Genomic DNA, 19380 nt, shown 5'->3' with positions numbered 1-19380 from the left:
AATAATAAAAGAAAATGAATAAGTTGTGAGAGGAGATATATTCACAGATTTATCTCAGAGATAAACTTGAATTTACCCGTAAAAGATGTTTGGGACATATTAATTCTTCCATTCAACACTTTCTCTATGTTTATGTCCCAATTTCTGAATACTCAGAATTCTGTTCATTGTTGATCTGCATTCAAATCATGGAGTATCCTAATAGTATGTCTCTAAATTTTTGCCCTTTTTATTTTCCTTTGTTTTCTTATTCTGCTCATTTAAAATCCTGTTTTCCTGAAATTCAATTGGACCTAATAATTGATCAACTTTTTATTGAATTTTAGTGGGTACTGAATTATTTGTTCTGATGTTCTGTGTTAGTCATATATGAATGATTTAGTAGTCATTTGCATTTACCCGCTTTAATCAGTGATTGAGATAGCTGATTGCTTGCTTGTCCACTCACTCAATCTAGAAATTATCCTGAGATTCTTCCAACCTGTGTGAGTAATGTGACATCTCTATTACCCGTGTTGGATCCTCGACACTCTAACATGACATTTCAACATTTATTTTAAAGCCAAAATCATGAAATATTTTCACAATATAACCATTAGCCAAGTCAAATACTTACGCACTTACCAGTCCAGCACAAGTACTTGAGTCCGAGTAACAATAGATTCAACCTAATGGTATTTTAATAAAAGTATGACATGTTTAATAATAGTTGGGCTAATCCTAATCTTGATAGTATTCACTATATGATTCTTGTGATCTTGTCAGTATGAAGTCAAAATTGAGTTGAAAATTTGTATGATGATATGTACAGGGAAAATACAAATTAATCTTCGTGATAACAAAAATTGTTTATTTAGTGGCATTTTCGTAAATAAATCAACAAAACATCCTAGCCAGTATGACATTATTGTAAATAAGTCAACATTTATGGGACCCGCATTTTAATGCCACGATCAACAATGCTAAATGTAATGTATTTTTTTTTTTTTTTAAAAAATCCAATTTGGACTGCCTATGCAGCTGTACAGGATAGAGATGAGAAATTCTTGACAAAAGCAATAGAGGAAGCTTACAAGGGGGTGGAATGTGGACATGGGCGCCCCTTTGGTGCTGTTATTGTTTGTAACGACGAAGTAGTGGTCAGCTGTCACAACATGGTGTCGAAAAACAAAGACCCAACTGCACACGCAGAGACCACGGCTATAAGAGAGGTTAGATTACTAGCTCTGCTACACAATGGACCTCATTGCTTAGGACATTGACTAAAGCAAATCAGTGATATTTGTTTGACAGGTTTTATGGATTTGTATGATCAATGTGTGTCTATCTTCTGTGAATTCGTTCAACTGTATATCTTGTGCTACAATATATCCACTCAGTGTTTGAATAGAGTGGATAATTCAAACTTTAAAGGCTGTTGATTGCTTTTATTTATCTTGAGTGTCACGACTGAGGTTCATTACAATAGGGCTAAGAAAATACTGCAGAGTACTCGATTTGATGTTTGTGTTTACTGAATTCTGCTATGTGTTTTGTCTTAGTGAACTGTCCTGTGCTCCAACAAGCAAATATGCCTTTCAAATTGACTTCTAAACAAGTTTTGGCTTTATCACATTTACTTGTTGCTCTTGTGCTATTTCTATCATTAGAAACTTCGTGAATTTAGTTAGTAATACAAGGATTGATGTGCTGTATAATTCTGAAGCTGTAATCCTGTAACTGTATGCTAATTTATTGAAATTTACATTATCGTTCATTAGATTTCTACACATCTTAAGTTTCATGACATGTGTGTTAGTAGAAGTTATACAGCACTTTCAATCACTCAAGGCCTATTTTGAGGATTATAGTATAGATATATGCATGTAACATTGTAACCTTACCAATTGTACAAATGAGAAAAAAGGGGAGGCTAGATGTCCATTATATACCAGAATTTTGTTGGGTAATGCTCCTGAGACTGTACTGAAGTCAGTTTGAAATTCTGAGCCAAAAGTGGACGTCGTGATCTTTAAGGATTATTGTGGTATTCTTCTCTGTGATAGGATTTGCGAGTTACAAACTTTGCAGTTTGAACTATAACATGTCAATAAATCATGATCATCAGATACTTCATTTTTTTTTAATTAGATTGATTATTTCAGGCATGTAATAAGCTTGATCGAATTGAGCTGTCAGATTGTGAAATGTATGCATCTTGTGAGCCATGTTCAATGTGCTTTGGCGCTATACAACTTTCGAGAATTAAGGTTAGTTTTAATGTCTATGAACATTACTTAATTCTGATGACTATGCCCAGGTTGCTGATCTTTATAGCCTGTCATATTTCAAAAAACTTATTAAGTTATTATACTTGAACAGAGGTTAATGTATGGTGCTAAAGCTGAAGCTTCGATAGCAAAGGGCTATAAAGCTTCCATTTCTAATGCATTGAGGGGCACTGGAGTTTATCAAACGACGACTGACATCGAGATCAAACAAGCTGATGGCAATCTAGCCATCATTGCTGAACAAGTATTTGAGAAATTTCCTAAATCCAGTGCTTAATAATAAGTACAGCAGTCAGTCAATTTTCGAATTTTGTAAAATGACTCCATTTCTCCACCAATGTGGGGATTAAGAACTTTATTATCTTCAATGAAGATGTTCATGAATTATACAAAGGAGTCTTTTATGGCTTTAATTGAACTAATATAATCAATTTCTTTATGTAAGTTTAAGCCTTTGTTTAGTTTACCACCACCTCTTCCTCCTCGTCCTACTACTACTACTAGAGATGAACATAATTGAAATGGACAAAACTGAAAGGAGCTGAACTAAACTTGACTTAATTGAATATAAATGAACATAACTGAAATGGACAAAACTGAATGGAGTTGAACTAAACTTGACTTAATTGAATAGAATTTAATGGAGCTAAATTGAACTTGATTGAGCTTAACAAAGTTGAATTGAAATGAAATTTTGAAATATACCATTAAAAGAACAAAGACTAATGGTTTTGAGAGTCTTGTTAGGGCCTATTCTCATACGTTGAAATTCAATTCAATTCAGTTCAGCTCCTAATTTCTTTCTCTTATAAAATATTCATTTCAGTTCAGCTCAGCTCAGTTCAGTTCAGCTGAGTTCAGTCAATGAGAACAGGACCTTAATGACTCCCTCCGTCCCAAAATTACCGTTACATTCGACTTTTTATTATTGTATTTTTCTTGGTATGATTTTGACCATTAATATGTTTAATTGCTTACTAATAAAAACTACTCCCTTCCCATTATTAAAATCCAACTTTTATAACTTTTGCTAGTGTGATATTAAAGATAAATACGGTTTAAGATTTGCATCAATATACGTAAATGAAAATTTATAGAAGAAGTTTTAAATTTTATTTCACTAAGTTAAGTGACCAATAATTAAACATTTTTCCCCAAAAATGCTAGAAATTGCTCAAATTTCAAAAATATCATCCTTTTTTACATTTTATTACCTTGGTAGAAGGAATTATTTTTTATCAGTACACGAAATTTGAAGTAGCAATTTTTTCATACTTGAAAACCTTTACTTGAAGATGACTGTTACTTCAAGTAGTGGTTATTGCTGTACTTTTTTTTTTTTTAAATCTCCTTGAACCCATGAATAATAGATTGGAAAAAAAAAAAAAAAAGAGATTGTATTTGTGGAATAGGGTCATTTATCAGCATTATTGAATATTGAGGATAACATTCCAATAATTAAAGGTCCAGCTACATGTTTGACAAATACTCCATTCTTAAAATATTTGTACTGTGTCAATTCCATTCCACACTTTCTCCAATATATCTTGGACTTTTACTCATTCTTAAGCTCAATTCAATTCATGGAGGATGCTAATGGTATGTCTCTAACTTTTAGCCCTTTTATTAATGATCCTATTTTGCCTGAATTAATTTCAATTTGACTATATTGTAATTGATTAAGTTATTTGTGTTCACTTTATTGACTAGTTTATTTGTGTTCCCTTTTATTACCCAAAGTTAGTTGTTACTCAGACTCTATACTTTGTCTCAAGTATGCATCAGTGTATATACTATTAGTATTGAACATGTTATATGTTAAGATGCTTACTGCAAGCTACATAATTCATGTACTAATATTTATTAATTGTGATTTAAGCCAATCTAATGGCAGTGGTCTTTTTTCCCTCTTACTATTTGCTCAACTTTAGGAATTTCCCCTGTCATCACCGATTTTAGCTTCTACACATCCCTTAGGCCCCGTTTGGTATGATGTAAAATGTTTTCATGGAAAATGATTTTCCCATTACGTTCCATTTCCCTATGTTTGGTTTGTGAAGGAGCGTAAAATAATTTTTCCAATGGTGGAAAACATTTTCCTTTCCAAAACAAGAGAAGCTAAGTTTTTCTCCCTTCTTATTTCCATTTTACTTTCCTCTCATCCATTCCCACATTTTTTCAAACCTGTTTTAATTTCTCTTTAACTTTTCTTGTAAAAACCAAACAAAAGAAAACTATCTTGCAAGTGTCGTGGTTTCCCTTGAATATATGTTTTTCATTAACCCCGTTTGGTTTGATGTAAAACATTTTCATTATAAGGTTCCCTTTCTAGTATTTGGACTGTACTCGCTCACAGCAATTCTGTTTTCATCTTCTAGCATCTCTTAATTAAATAGTAACATAAGAGGAAATCAAATCATAAACCGTTACTATAATATAGTTGTATGTTTGGACGAAGGGGATTAAGTTAATCCGCCTTTTGTGTAATAGTACCCAGTGTATGACTTACTGCTAATTATATTGTTTCCTTCTCATATTTGGACTGTCTAAACAGCTATAAAAGATAGAGATGACAAACTGTTGACAAAAGCAATTGAAGAATCTTATAAGGGAGTTCAATGTGGACATGGGGCTCCTTTTGGTGCTGTTATTGTTTGTGATGATCAAGTAATTGTCAGCTGTCACAACATGTCGCGGAAGTACAATGACCCAACTGCACACGCAGAGGTCATAGCCATAAGAGAGGTTAAATTACTAGATTCGTAGTTATTCGTGCTTGCATTAATTTGCTACATACAGAATGAAACTCATTGCTTAGGACATTGATTTACTGCAACAAGTACTATATGTTTAGGAAAAGTTTCGATATAAAACATCATTTATTTTTTAGCTATGTTATATGGTCTCTTAATATTTGTTTAGGAAAATTAAAGTTTCGATTTATTTCTTTGTGAATAAGTTCGATCAACTGCATCTCTTGTACTTCAATTCTTATGTTTCTTCCGGGTTGTTGAATAGAATAGACAGTTTTGAGGTTGCTATGCATTAAGTTGTTAGTTTGTTACTGTATCTTGAATGACAAGCTAGGGCATCTTCAGGTTCCTTTTGCCTTATTATTCAAGCTTAATTTATCTCTTTTTGTTTTGTCAAAGATGCTTTAGTTAGGGATGGAACGTTAATGAGATGTTTGTGCTAATTAGAATCTTCTTTGCTCCAACAAACCCAATATGCCTATAAAATAAGTTTTTGGCTTTCACAATTGCCTGTTGCACTAGTGCTGTTTCTACACCTGACACTTCTCGAATTTAGTTGCTGATTCTGTGATTAATATGCTATTTCATTCTGTTAGCCTAATTTCTATCTTATTGCAATTTGATCAAGAAATTATAGTTTTCCTCTGCACTTTCTACTTCTCTTTGTACTTGTATAACTCTAAAACGGCCTTATGGTTATGTTATAATTCGTATCATTCTTCCATCTTGGTTGGATAGTACTGTAATAAATTAAAACTGAATTTGTGTGACAAGGGAATTCATAAACCATAGGGCAAATGGGCAATCCCTCTTGGTTGAATTGGCTAATGCTGTAATACTCAGGGTTCTTTTTCTGAGTATCTTGGAAATGTGTAACCATATGGTTGTACAAATTAGTGAAACGGAGACTAGTAGTTGATTATAATCCAGAGCTCAGATGATTTTTTGAGGCCTCATTTGGTATAGTTTGATTATCAGTTCCTGGTTTAAGTTTCTGTCATCTATATCAGGCCTTGTTTCAGTTTTTTTTTCCTTAAATCATTTTCGGTTAACAGTATATCTTATTAGGAGGCAATCTGTAAATTTTTTTAGTCTGCTTCAAATAAGTGTAGCCAAGTGAATCCTCTGCTAGTTGTATTTGTTTTCAGTTGTGACCTCCCTTTTTATTTTTCACAACATTGGTTTTTTCAGGCATGTAATAAACTCAATCGAATTGAGTTGTCAGATTGTGAAATGTACGCTTCTTGTGAGCCATGTTCAATGTGCTTTAGCGCGATACAGATTTCAGGAATTAAGGTTTGTAGTAATGTTTATGAATACCACTTATTTCTGATGATTATGCCCAGATTCTTGCTGATCTTTGTTCTTGATAATAATGTTTTAAACGCTTGCATTTTATTAACAGAGAGTAATCTATGGAGCAAAAGCTGACACTGCTAGAGCAATGGGTTATAGATCTCCCATTTCTGATGCATTGAGGGGCACCGGAGTTTATCAGACAGCAGCTGACCTCGAGATCAAACAAGCTGAGCACAATTTGGTTATCATCGCCGAGGAAATATTTGAGAAATTTCCTAAATCTAATGCTTAAGAAAATAAAAATACAGCAATAATCAATCAATATATGCTGGGACTTGCTCACATTATTCCAGGAAAACCATCTATCTGAATTTGATCCCATGCATGAAAACACATTTTTGTAAGAAGGCATAATTAATATGAAATGATTTGTAATATTATTTTAGATTAAAGGTGTTATATTTATAGGACGAATTCAGTTTTTAATATCTTATTTTTCTTTAATAATTACCTTAATCTTAAGTGCTAAAATGGTCAATCATCACAATTTCACAACTAGCTTAGTCTAAATTAGTAAATGACACCATAAGTGACATTGTTGGTGTTAATATAACTTCTTTCCTACATTTACCTCCTCTTAAAAACTTAATATGCGTATAGACAACATCATTTTGAGGATTACTTAATGTTAGTTGAAACGAACACTATAAGAAGGGGGGTGAATTGTAGGTAAGTTCCTAGTGACTACTTTTGCAAATTAAAACACGGAAAATAAAAGGAACTTTGCAATGCACACAGAATTTTACGAGGAAACCTTCCAGGGCCCAACTGGAAGTATTACCTCAACCCTTCTAAGGGATTTCAACACAAAAACCAATCCACTATAATAGGGCAGACACCAAGTTATAAACCTATTATAAGACAGACCTTTACTCACAAGTTCCAATTAGAACTTGCCACACAGTAGGACTCTATCCTACCCAATTCAAGTTCCCAACTTGAATTCTCTCGTACTCTCACAGTACTACTACACAGTTCTTGCACTCAAAGCCATATAACCTGTATGCAATATAAATTTTGTACACCCACACCCAATAACCCAACCAATTACAGAAACTATAACACCTAGAATATGTTAGGCAAGCAATGCACGAAACCCGAAACTAATATGACAAGATTAAAGCTTGGCAAACTTACACAAATTAAGCTCAGAGATTCTTCACGCAAAACTCGCAAAAACTTATGAAGAGGTGATCTCTACTATTTATACAAGATTAACTTGTATATCTAGTAGGGTTTTTCAAAAGATAAATAAATTAAATTAACTAAATCACAAAATATAATTTTAAGTAAATCTTTTTAGAAGAAAATCTATTTCGGAAAATAAGATAAAATAAGTTTTAGCAAAACGAATAAAATCTTTTGTTAAAACTGATTTTAAGAAACAAAACAATTCGAAAATCTTTTCTTAAATCTATCTTTTATCTTTTTCCGTTTTAATTATATTTGCCAATTATCTTGTCACGCTTCTAATAAATTTCGTGCATATCTACTTAACATATTTAACAATAAATCTAGAAGATAAAATCTTAACTACTAAATTAATATCGATGTGCCGCGTTTCTGTAATCCAGAGTTACTTGGGCTTCACGTAGACCAGGAACAAGTTCCTACTGTCACTCGTTCTTCGGCCTTCAATTGGAACTTCGCAGACTAAGTTCCTTCCAGAACTTACGGTCTTCAGCTTGCATCCTCCAAGTTCCTGTTAGGGAACATTCCTGTTAAGGAACTCCGTTCTTGCATTGTTAGAGAACTCTTCTTCTATATTGTTTGACTTTACGTTAAAAGACTCTTCATGTCTTCATAGTCCAAGTTATTTTTCCACCTCCAAGGTCAACTTCACCTGTACTAGTCAAACACTTATAAACCTTTATTAGTTGAGTTTGCTTTAGTTTAATTTCATCATCATCAAAACCTTTAAGTTTCAACACTTAACAATAAGAAAACACAAGTTTATCACCTTGATAAACAAATGGTAAAAGTGTAAAAAATTATGATATAAAAAATAAATTTATATAATAATTTTTGAGAATTATAATCTAATATTTTTTTGAATAAAATTATAATTCTATTTGTACATCTGAAATATAGGTATTTTATTGAAAATAAAACTCTAAACTAACAATTTTATTCTAAAATTATATCCAAAATAGAATTCTAAACTAACTTTTCTATAAAATCTATTTAAATCTATCCAACGTGGTGACACTTGGTGAAAATTTGGAATGCCAAGTGTTGCTGCTTCGTGACATGACAAAAAATTTAGCTTTATATATTAAATATATGATGAATTTTTTAAGGTGAAATGAACAGGGCCTAAATCAGTAAATGACACCATAAATGGCATTGTTGGTGTTAATTTATCTTCTCTCCTACATTTACCTCCTCTTAAAATCTTAATATGCATATAGACAACACCCATTTTGAGGATTACTAAACAATAAGAAAATACAAGTTTATCACCTTGATAAACAAATGGTAAAAGTGTAAAAAATTAACAACTTTTTATTAAAATTGGGTGCCATAATTGTTGATATAATTACAAAAATGTCATTATATGGGTAGAATTTTTTTGTTGAGTTATTTACCATTTTGCTATTTTGATAAACAAATTTTGTTTCTCAAGGTGATGATAATGAGGGCTTCCTCAACAATTTGATTATCTATAAAGCTTGCGGAGGGAGAAGGGGACAAGGGGGAACAACTGTCACCCCACTTAAAAAATTATATTAGCGAAATTATATTTTTAATCTTTAAGTTTAATTGTTTAAATCTCAATTTCTAATTGTTTGAATGATACCATTTTATATGGATAGTTTGTATCACTTGAGTTGTTTTGTTAACATGTAAATTTTTCACACTTGTTTTAAATAGAATTATAGAAATTCGTTAGTTTGCTAGAATGTTACGGTTGTTCAAATGTTAAATTGTTGATTGTGTTAAGTTGTTTGATAATTTAATTGAATTATTGATTCAAAATTTTCAATTTAATTAAGACAAGATTTCAAGTGTCCCTTTAATTCAAATAAGTCCAAGGCAACTAGAAAACTACACAAGCAATCTTTGACAATTCACATTTTAATGAATGAAATCCGAAGAAAATTAAATGATTATTTTAACTCAAGAAAATGATTTGAAAATAAGTACTAGTAATGTACCATGGGAAGATGAAGAATTGATATGTGATGTTGAGTTTCTTCCTCATGATCTGAGAGAAATAATAATGAACATAATGGATTATTATCCCCTAAATTAAAGAAATGCGGTGAGGAGAACTTATATTTTTTAATAAAAAACTTTCCAACCAAAAAGCTAGCCATAACTTTCCTCCAACAAAAGTGCTTGATTTATGTAATTTTTATTATTTTAATTTGGATTATATGACCAAGTATCTTGGATAATTATTTAACTATTTATTGGTCAAGTAATTTTTTTAAACTTTTTTTGTCAAATTATGTGATACCTTTTTGTCTATCTGATTTGAATGTTCTAATTCCGCCATTATTTAAAGTTACATTGACTTAGGGCACGGCAGCATGGATGCCTAACATCCTTCGCACTCAAAATTGATCAAAGCATAGACAGTGGATTTCCTATCATTAGAATTTCTTATTATCAATCAATTTTCAAACATAAAACCTTTAGCATAAATCAATTTTCAAATTAAAAACTAAGATTAAATTAACTACCACAACACTGCCATTCATAATATAGTGCAAAAATAACACAATTAACCAAAAAAATCATTCATCTCCACTATTATTGCTTTCCTAATATATAAAAACTAGTTATTGGCCCGAGCAATGCCCCGATACATCGTAAATTAATAAGTTTGATCAAAATTAATGAGAAAGGTTAATGTTGAACAAGATTAATAAGTGGGTGAAAATATAAAAATATATATTATCTTCCATTAACATATAAAATATGTCAAATTTAGATATAGAGGTTATATTAATAAAGAATTTTAATTTTAAAATAAATTTTACATTATTATAGAGGATTAAAGTTACTCCAATAAAGAATTTTTTAAATTAATTACACATTATTACAATTTAGTACGGTGAGCGAAGGGTGGTACTCATAAGATGACATGATAGACATGACGCACATGTGGAACCAAATACTTCCTCCATTCTATTAATATTGCAACAAGGATGAAACCACGTATCACAAAGCACATTTTATATGCTAAATATCTATAATTGTATAAGAGTAAAAATTATAAAAAGTTGATATTGTAAAAGTATTTTATGAAATGAATCCAACAAGATCTCACATAACTATATTTTGTTTAACGTATAAATCATATTATATGGTCAAACAAGCTAAGAGTGATGAATAGTGCAATAAGTTCATTGTTGCAATATTGATAGAGCGGATAGAATAATAAATAAAGGTGACACATGGCATTAGCATGTTGTCCCTATGAGTTTTAATGATAATAATATTAATACAACAAACTTTAATGCACATAAATGTATTCACAAACACAATAAGTACCAAAAGTCGCGATGATAAATAAAGTATGACCAAAAAAAATTTGTTATTATGCAAAATAAGATTATTGCAAGTCTATTATTACAAAATACATCTTAGGTAAAACTAAAGATATAGAGAGAGAAAGATCACTTTCTCTTTTATGTATCTAAATTCCTCAAATGCAACAAATTGGAATTATATTGTAGAAACCAAAACTGAAATTTGTAACCTATGGTAGTCCACCATCAAAACTTGTGCTAACGATACCAGGATTTGCATTGGCAATATTGCCATCTTCTTTTCCAGATTTACCACCTCTAGATTGTTCCTTTTTCCTTAACTTCCAACACGTATATTTGATATGTCCTTTGGCATGACAATAGTTACAAACATTGTGCATATTAACATTCTTGCCACTATCAGGTGTTTCATTTTCCAAAAATCTATCTTTGACAACCAAAACATCATTTTGAGGAGTACCTGACTTAAGAATTTTACTATCTTTTATGTCTCTTTGGATAAGGGCATTAGTAACATCATTCACGCTCAAAATGTTCTTACTACGTATCATGGTATCACGAAATTGTTTGTATGATGGTGGCAAAGAGCACAACAACTTAATAGCCAAATCTTCATCATCCATTGATACATTGATTTTTTGTAAATCCGTTAATATAGAAAAAAAACTCATCTAAATGAGGCTTAAGGGAGTTACCTTCTTCCAAACGTAGATCATGAAGTCTACTTTTGAGGATTAGACGGTTGGTAATGCTATTTGTCATGTATAAGGACTCTAACTTCATCCACAAACCTAGTGCAGAAGTTTCATCGGCAACTTCTCTCAGAATTTCATTAGAGAGACAAAGTTGTATTGCTGAAAGAGCCTTCAAATCAATCTCTTCCCACTCCTCCATGGTCATAGTCTTCGGCTTCTTAGAAACACCATCAAGAGCCTTGTAATAACCGTTATGAACCAAGATAGCCTTCATCTTCAATTTCCATATAGCAAAATTGACTGATCTATCATACTTCTCAATATCAAATTTTGTTGTTGACATGATGACAACTCAAGATTTGAGAAAATGAAACCTCAATTTATTAACTTGAACTTCTCTCTGATATCAATTCTTATTTTGAACAATAGTTTTAGTGTTTGAAACTAACAAAACAAAGGCAACAAGAATACTTATATTGATAAGAGTAGGAGGCGAGGGTAAAAGTACAAGGATTTACATGGTTTAGTCAATTTGACTCATTCCATGAGTAAGGAGATCAAGGCCAGGGCTTCCCCTAAATTCAATTTCGGCTTTCCTCTTCTTTGCTAGATTAAAGTCATAGTAATAATTATTGACAATCCATTTTTTTTCTTATAAACTAGAAATAATAAATCTTTGCCTTTCCTTTATAAGGAAAAATAATATATTTCCTTTTTACTATGATTTATGGCCATATAGGGAGAACAAATAAAATCAATTTCTTAAGGTAAGCTTGGGACTTAATTACGCTTTGCGAAACTGAATTAAAACAACATGGAGTATTTTTGAAATATGCCTCTAAAAAGCAAGGGCTAATTTAATTAAAGTCCTATTGGTTACTCTCTCCATCCCATAATAAATTCTACATTTGACTTTTTATTATTTTTGTAGTATGATTTGGACTATTAATAATTTTTTTGAAGGAAATTAATATCTTTAACTACTTGTTAATAAAAATTAATGAAAAGTTATATTTTATAAACCATATCGAAAAAAAAAGCTAATAATATCATATTGAATGATATTTCATTTAAAAACCATAATTCATTTTTATTTCACTTCAACATGTTAAATGTTGCCAATAATTGGATGCTTTCCCTCAATAATATATTGCTAGACAATGCTCCAATTTCACACATATGGTCCTTTTTTTTTTAAAAGCATTTTTCCAATCCATCATCTACATCAACAATTAGGAAATTTTTTTCCCAGATTGACAATAGATTAAAGTAGTGATTTTCAATCTTAAATTCTTGAAAACCATTATTTAAAATAATAGCTTTTAGGTAAGTTAGAGATGAAAGAAGACAAAACTTTTCTAAGAAAAAAAAGGGTTGCTTTAACTTAAAACACCAAAAAAAAAAAATATTCTTTTACCACGCAATTTAAACAAATAAATTTTTTATTTTACTACCAAAAAGAAAAATTAAAAGTTGGAATTGCCATCACTTATCAATACAAATTGAATTCTTTAGTAGGGCCTAGACTTTAACGTTTCCCTCTAATTCCATCTTCAAATCCACTATTTTCTCCCCTTACATCAATTTAGAAACCAAATCAATCTCGGTTACTCTCTTCTTAGGTCTTAATCCCATAAATTGAAGCTTTATAATTTGATCATTCATCATGTTTAAATTGATGTATTAATTAACTACCAATTTTCAAAAAAATAAATGCAAATGTTTAGTTGACTATAAAGATTTTTACTTTTTAGTGTTGAACTATTTTGGTTAGATTAAGTTTACCACGTGCTAACTAACATATAACTGAGCTATTACCTCATAATTAATTATTTTAAAAATTTTAAATAGTAATTAATTATTAGCTTATGAGGGAGAATTTGTTTTTTTCTTGCTTGGTGGATTGCGGATAAAGTTGTTTCATGGATAAAGATTTGTGTGGAATCGAAAAAGAGGTTAATCCTTTTATTACAATCAGATTAATCAGACAGAAATTGTTGTTCACGGCTACAATAGATTAATACACCCCTCGTCAAAAGGTCGTAAATTACAGCGATATGAAAGAGGGTATTAAAATATGCAATAACTACTAGAAAACATTCGATTTTTGGCGGATAAGTTCCGATGGACATAAAAATCCGTGGATTTAATTTCCATTGAACATCCCTCAGAATTTCTGACGGAATTTAAATCCATCAAAAAATATAATTTTTAGTGGAAAATTTGCAACGGATTTTAAGTCTCTTATCGAGGGAATCATCGTCAAAATAAAAATAAAAATAAACCCAAAATAAAGTTTAGTACTGTGGGGAATAAATTTCAAGCCTTTAAAATCCCACTAGCTTGAACCCCACTGTGATCATACACTAAAGTACGATGGCGTCCAAAAGGGAAGAAGATAGAGCAAAAGAGTCGCCAACAAGTTTTTAAGGAACTTGTAAACCGTTCACGAGGTGAAGGTTACACCCCTTAACGATCCAAGAGATCGTCAACTCCATAAGGTCATGAACCAAATAAGGGTTCGGGGATGAAGGTACAAATCCAACCTAAAAGAGATTGAACCTGCCCTAATAATAGGCCTCTACTTTATTCTGATCGTATTCATGTGCGCTTTCTGACTAACATGCAATCAATAGGATTAACCCTAAACCTGTTTAATCTATGTTGGTTGAATATTAATGCACAAACAAACTATTATTGACGATCACTTGAATTATAATCATAATTAACCTAACAAGATTATTAATTATCTTATTAAGCGTGGTTGCAAGTACCAAATTCCCTTTAAACATGCAATAAAGGGTGTGATCAAGCAATAACAATATAAAATAATATGTATCAAGCAACATAATAAATAATCAACATCATTAATAACAATAATATCAATCATAATTATAATAATCAAAATCATGTTAAAGCATAGCAAGATCCTAGGCATGATACTAACAAGATTAATAACAAACCCTAGCATGTCACTAAACAATAAAAATCAAATCTTTAGCCCTAACATGATACTAACATGAATAAATATTAGGAAGAATATAAAAGGCATCGTACTTTTAATCATACTTAATATTAAAATTACCCTAGACATGATACTAGGAATCATAATAACAATATAAACATGATATCTACATCATAATATCAATTAAAACCATTAAAGTACTTACTTGGATGCCTCGTACCTCTTTCTTTCACGTCTAGGGCGAAGGCAACTTCGAATATGGCTAGGTGTATCTAGATCTTGTGAATGCGGAATTTTGTATTAAAAACAAGAAAGAATTGAATGCTAGAGAATTAATGATTGTTGATGAAAGCTAATTAAAACTAATTGTTGATGAGAATTCCTGAATGAAAACGGAGTTTTTGATACGATATTTATAGAAAAAATTAGCCAAAAAAGATAATTTAACAAAACAGAGTCTGAAGATCGCAAAACAGGATTGGCGTCAACCCTGGCTAGCTGGCGCCAGGCACCAGTGGCTAGCGCCAGGCGCCAATGGCTAGCGCCTGGCGCCAAGCCTGGTTCCAGGCGCCAAGGCCTGGGGTTGGACGCCAGTCTTGATTCCAACGCGTTTTCGAAAATATGATAAATTTCTCGTACTGGAAGATAAAATAATATAATTTCTTCGAAAATGCTATTTGATCTTGATTAAAACTCTGAAAAGTCCTAATTGAATTAGGAATGAAAAGAACCTTCTAGAATATTCTAGAAGACTAAAACCATTCCTAATTGCATTAGGAGTGATAAATCATATTAGGCCCTCCCCTAGATCATTGGGCCGCACATAAAGCTCAAACCGGGCCCAGTTTAGTAAATTGGCCATAACTTCCTCAATATTCATCGGAATTGAGCTTATAATATATCGTTGGAAAGGTCTTTGCAAGCCCCATCCAACTACACCACTATTGGACCCATATCATGGACCAACCAAACTGGATTGGCTGTTTTCTTAAAATAAAGTTTTCAAAAACAGGGAGCAAAGAAAAGAAATAAAACTTTCCGCAACACTAGACCTTTCCACACTTTCGTTTCATTTGATTATGATTCGACGTGAAATGTACTCATCACTGGGTTTGGTTTTGGGGAGACACAAATGGGTGTCTACAAGTACACCAACCTTAATTAAGAATTTATGAAAGATAAAAAAAAAAAAAAAAAAGTAATGTAAGTGCATTTAGTGTTAAATAAATTTTAAACAATTTGTTTTTACTCCGTAGTACTAATAAGGTTAGTGTGGAAGATAAATAATAAAATATATCGAATCCTTAAAGAAAAAATATAACCAATGAAAAATACATGTGTTGCCATTAATCGCCAAGGGAGCACCTAGTCTTGAAAATACAAGCTCATTGTAGCGAAAAACAAATTTTGTTAATCATATGACATTTTCATAAATAAATGGAAATTTTAGATTTTAACACCACACAAAAACCCGAAAATGGTTTTTAACACCCCAATTAATAAAAATTATTTTAACACCAGACAAATTTCCAAAAAAAAATGGGTATTACCACCACTTAACGATTTCCGTCCCAATATTCCATTACGTGTTGTCCACAATAACACGTGTCACCATTTTATTTGTTTTAAAAAAAATTAAAATTAAAAATCCTAAAACTACCCAGCCACCACCATCGCCCTTACCCAACCCACCCCACTGCCCTCCCCGAACCCACCACCGGCGACGCACTCGCACCCCCAACCCACTTGAACCCTTCCCTCCCTTTCCCGTAGCCGTTTCACTCCCAAAAACCACCAAACCCAAAACCCTCCTTCCCAAAGCAACCACGAATCCGGCCACAAATGGCCGAAATTAGCCGGCAGGAGGAGGGTTCAAGTGGGTTAGGGGTGCGGGTGCGTCGCCTGTGGTGGGTTTGGGGAGGGCAGTGGTGGGTTTGGGGGATGGTGATGGTGGGGCTGGGGTAGTTTTAGTGATATGTCCATTTTATATAGTGTTTTACCCCGTCCCTTGGTCGTAATTGGTAGTGTTTTTGGCTCTTTAGAACCACTTTTATTACTAATTGGTGTTTTCGTAGTTTTGGTTGACTTTTGTAGGGATTTGCAATTTTGGAGCATTTTTCCGAGATATTATGAAGTGACTACGAGCATTGGAGGAGCACGACCAGTTTTTATAGCCCAGGGCCGGTTAGAGTCATCGAACCGGTGATTAAGGGCTTAGCATTTGAGATTCCGAGGCATTTGGACCGAGTATTCAAGATCCGAAGAGGAAATCCGGATTGGGTCGAAGAATCAGAGCCCAATCGAGAAGTCCAAGCTTGCCCAAGTGTCCGGGCCCGGCCAAAATAGGCACCGCCCGAAGGCGCGCCCGGCCGGGCGAGGAAGATTACCTTGCGCCCGAGTTCGCGCCCGGTCGGGCGCGAGAGACGCATATATTGGAAAAAAGGCGAGCCCGATCGGGCGCGAGATTTTTAGGGGTGCTGTTCATCGATATTTCTTAGTTTTAATTAGGAGTAATTATTTTTGTATACTCCCTCCGTTTCATATTACTCGCAACAATTACTAAATATGGGTGTTTCACATTACTCGCAACAAGTTGTTTTTTTTCCTTTTTTAGTAAGTTTTTAAGGGTGATTTTACAAAATCACCCTTACTTTTATTTAGAAAACACCTTAATTAAACTATTGTTTTTATCTCATTAACTTAAACTCTACATTTAATCATTTCCACCAAAATCATTCCCCCCAAACTAAATTCATCATCACTTTCAATTGCCAACCACCACCACTACCATCACCAGTTCACCACTACTACCACCATCACCACCACCACACCCAGAAATTCTCTCTCTTTCTTCACCGATCTACCCTCGATTCGACCGCAACAACTCGCCAGAAATCACGCCGCTGTCGGTTGCCCTCGCTTGTGGGTTTTGGGTTCGAAATCTAGGTACGTGGGGTGGTGGTGGGTTCGAAATTTAAGTTTGTGGGTGGGGTTCGAAAATTTGGGTTCGTGGGTGGTGATGGGTTATGGATTCGTTGTTGGTGGCGAATTCGTGGGTCGTGATGGGTTGTGGATTCGTGAAGATGATGGGTTGTGGATTCGTGGTGGCGGATTTTGGATTATGAGTTTAGCTAGGGTTCGTCGGTTGTAATGGGTGGTGGTGGGTTGTAGTGGGTTCGATGGATTTGTGGGTGGTGGCGGGTTCGTGGGTTGAGTTCAGGGTTGTGGGTGGTGGTGGATTGTAGTGGGTTTGGTGTTTGCTGGTTTCGTGGTGGTGGGTGGTTTCGTGGTGCTAAATGGTGGTGTTGGGTGGTTTCGGGTGTGCTCAGTGGTGGACTGGTGGTGGTAGGTGTTGGTGGTTGTGCTAGCTGTTGGTGGTGGACTGGTGGTGGTAGGTGTTGGTGGTGGTGCTAGCTGTTGGTGGTAGGTGGACTGTTGGTGGTGGTGCTAGCTGTTGGTGGTAGCTTAGGTGGACTGTTGGTGGTGGTGCTAGGTGTTGGTTTTGGGTTGGATTAGTACTTAAGTGTATCCCTAATTTTTCAATAATCAAGCTTAGGATCCTTTGCCTAGGAGTCCGCAATCCCCTCCTTTGTTGCGAGTAACTTGAAACGGAGGAAGTATATACGATTTAATGCCTTTTGTTTTAATACTTCTTCACTTAGACTTTTTCTCTCTACTTAGTCTTAGATTATTTTCTCTCTCTACAACTTTGTTCTCTATTTTGTTCTTAATTCAACTCCTTAATTTCGATTACTTTGGTAACGATTCCTTCTACTTTAATCTCAGTTATTTATTATTATTTTTTTTTATCATGTCTTGTTTAATTGCTTTGATTAGTTTAATTTTAATTATTTCTGAGTAGTTTTCTTTCTAGGGTTTATGGGGATCCATAAATAATATCAAGGGATAATTTGTTATTGTTGATTATTGATGTTGCATGATAATTTCTTATTGAATTGTTTTAATGCTTTACAACCAGATTATGAATCGAGCAGATGTGATTTGCTTGTAAAAGTATAGCAATATTGAATCGATGAATCGAGCAGATGTTAATTTGATATTAAAGGCTATTTTCAATAGGAACTTAGATCTAGTAAATTGTGAGAGCCTATTAGATCTATGTTGATTAATAAATTGCGAGAGCCTGTTAATCATGTTAATTGTGCGATGTTAATTATTGATTGTTATGTTTTACCCTGAAATATTATTTATTGGTGAACCTATGCCTTAGGCCTTTTTTCCTTGATTATCTCTACCCTTAACCTTAGTAGTTTATTTTTCCTTCCATATTATTAATTTGTTGCTTAATAATTTAGATTGTTTTAATTAATTAGGAATAGAAAGACCAGTTTCCTTGTGGATTCGACTCTACTTCCCTATCGACATTAGTTAGAGGATTTAGGAATTATTTTTGATTAGGTGATACGAATTTAGCCTGTCATTTAGGTTTGTTATTTATTTTTTTTCTTTTATTGGTCAATAATAAAGCGACACGTGGCTTTAATACCCTACTTAACGGATTTCTAAACAAAATAAGTTAAGTGGTGGTAAAATCCATTTTTTGGAATTTTGTATGGTGTTATTTTATTTATTTATTTTTTTTGTGTGTGTTAAAAACCAATTTCGGATTTTTGTGTGGTGGTAAAATTTAAAATTTCTAAATAAATCAACAACCCTTTTTCATTAATTCTTGTTCGATTTTATTAAACCTATTTTATTTGTCGTTAATTGTCGATTGCAGATATAGTGTGACTTTAATTAATGAAATAGAGTGTCCTTTGGGACTACTTCCAAAACAACCAGAAAGAATAGCCTTAAATTACGAAACAGTGTCAA

General features: G+C 32.9%; 2 protein-coding genes across 2 annotated transcripts; both read left to right on the top strand.

Moving 5' to 3' along the window:
* The first annotated feature begins 84 nt into the window (after nt 1-84).
* On the top strand, nt 85-2714 carry LOC145626661 (guanosine deaminase-like). Its single transcript, XM_081679127.1, has 4 exons — nt 85-204; nt 1021-1211; nt 2145-2249; nt 2362-2714. Exons 1-4 carry the CDS (start codon nt 189-191, stop codon nt 2545-2547), a joined length of 498 nt encoding a protein of 165 aa, XP_081535253.1. The 5' UTR covers nt 85-188; the 3' UTR covers nt 2548-2714.
* A 953-nt stretch (nt 2715-3667) lies between these two features.
* LOC145626660 (guanosine deaminase-like) lies at nt 3668-6829 on the top strand. Its single transcript, XM_081679126.1, has 4 exons — nt 3668-3869; nt 4825-5015; nt 6215-6319; nt 6429-6829. Exons 1-4 carry the CDS (start codon nt 3854-3856, stop codon nt 6612-6614), a joined length of 498 nt encoding a protein of 165 aa, XP_081535252.1. The 5' UTR covers nt 3668-3853; the 3' UTR covers nt 6615-6829.
* Nucleotides 6830-19380: the final 12551 nt, after the last annotated feature.

The sequence above is a fragment of the Chenopodium album genome, chromosome 4, assembly GCF_948465745.1.
Source record: "Chenopodium album chromosome 4, dcCheAlbu1.1, whole genome shotgun sequence".
NCBI classification, from domain to species: domain Eukaryota; kingdom Viridiplantae; phylum Streptophyta; class Magnoliopsida; order Caryophyllales; family Amaranthaceae; genus Chenopodium; species Chenopodium album.
The sequence above is the reverse complement of the archived record's forward strand: the minus strand, read 5'-3'. Positions and strand labels throughout refer to the sequence as shown.

Excerpts from the sequence above, each read along its gene's own strand:
- LOC145626660 (XM_081679126.1), top strand. Across the intron at positions 5,016-6,214 it reads AGGTCATAGCCATAAGAGAG|GCATGTAATAAACTCAATCG; the intron begins GTTAAATTACTA and ends TGGTTTTTTCAG. Across the intron at positions 6,320-6,428 it reads TACAGATTTCAGGAATTAAG|AGAGTAATCTATGGAGCAAA; the intron begins GTTTGTAGTAAT and ends TTTTATTAACAG.
- LOC145626661 (XM_081679127.1), top strand. Across the intron at positions 1,212-2,144 it reads AGACCACGGCTATAAGAGAG|GCATGTAATAAGCTTGATCG; the intron begins GTTAGATTACTA and ends TGATTATTTCAG. Across the intron at positions 2,250-2,361 it reads TACAACTTTCGAGAATTAAG|AGGTTAATGTATGGTGCTAA; the intron begins GTTAGTTTTAAT and ends ATACTTGAACAG.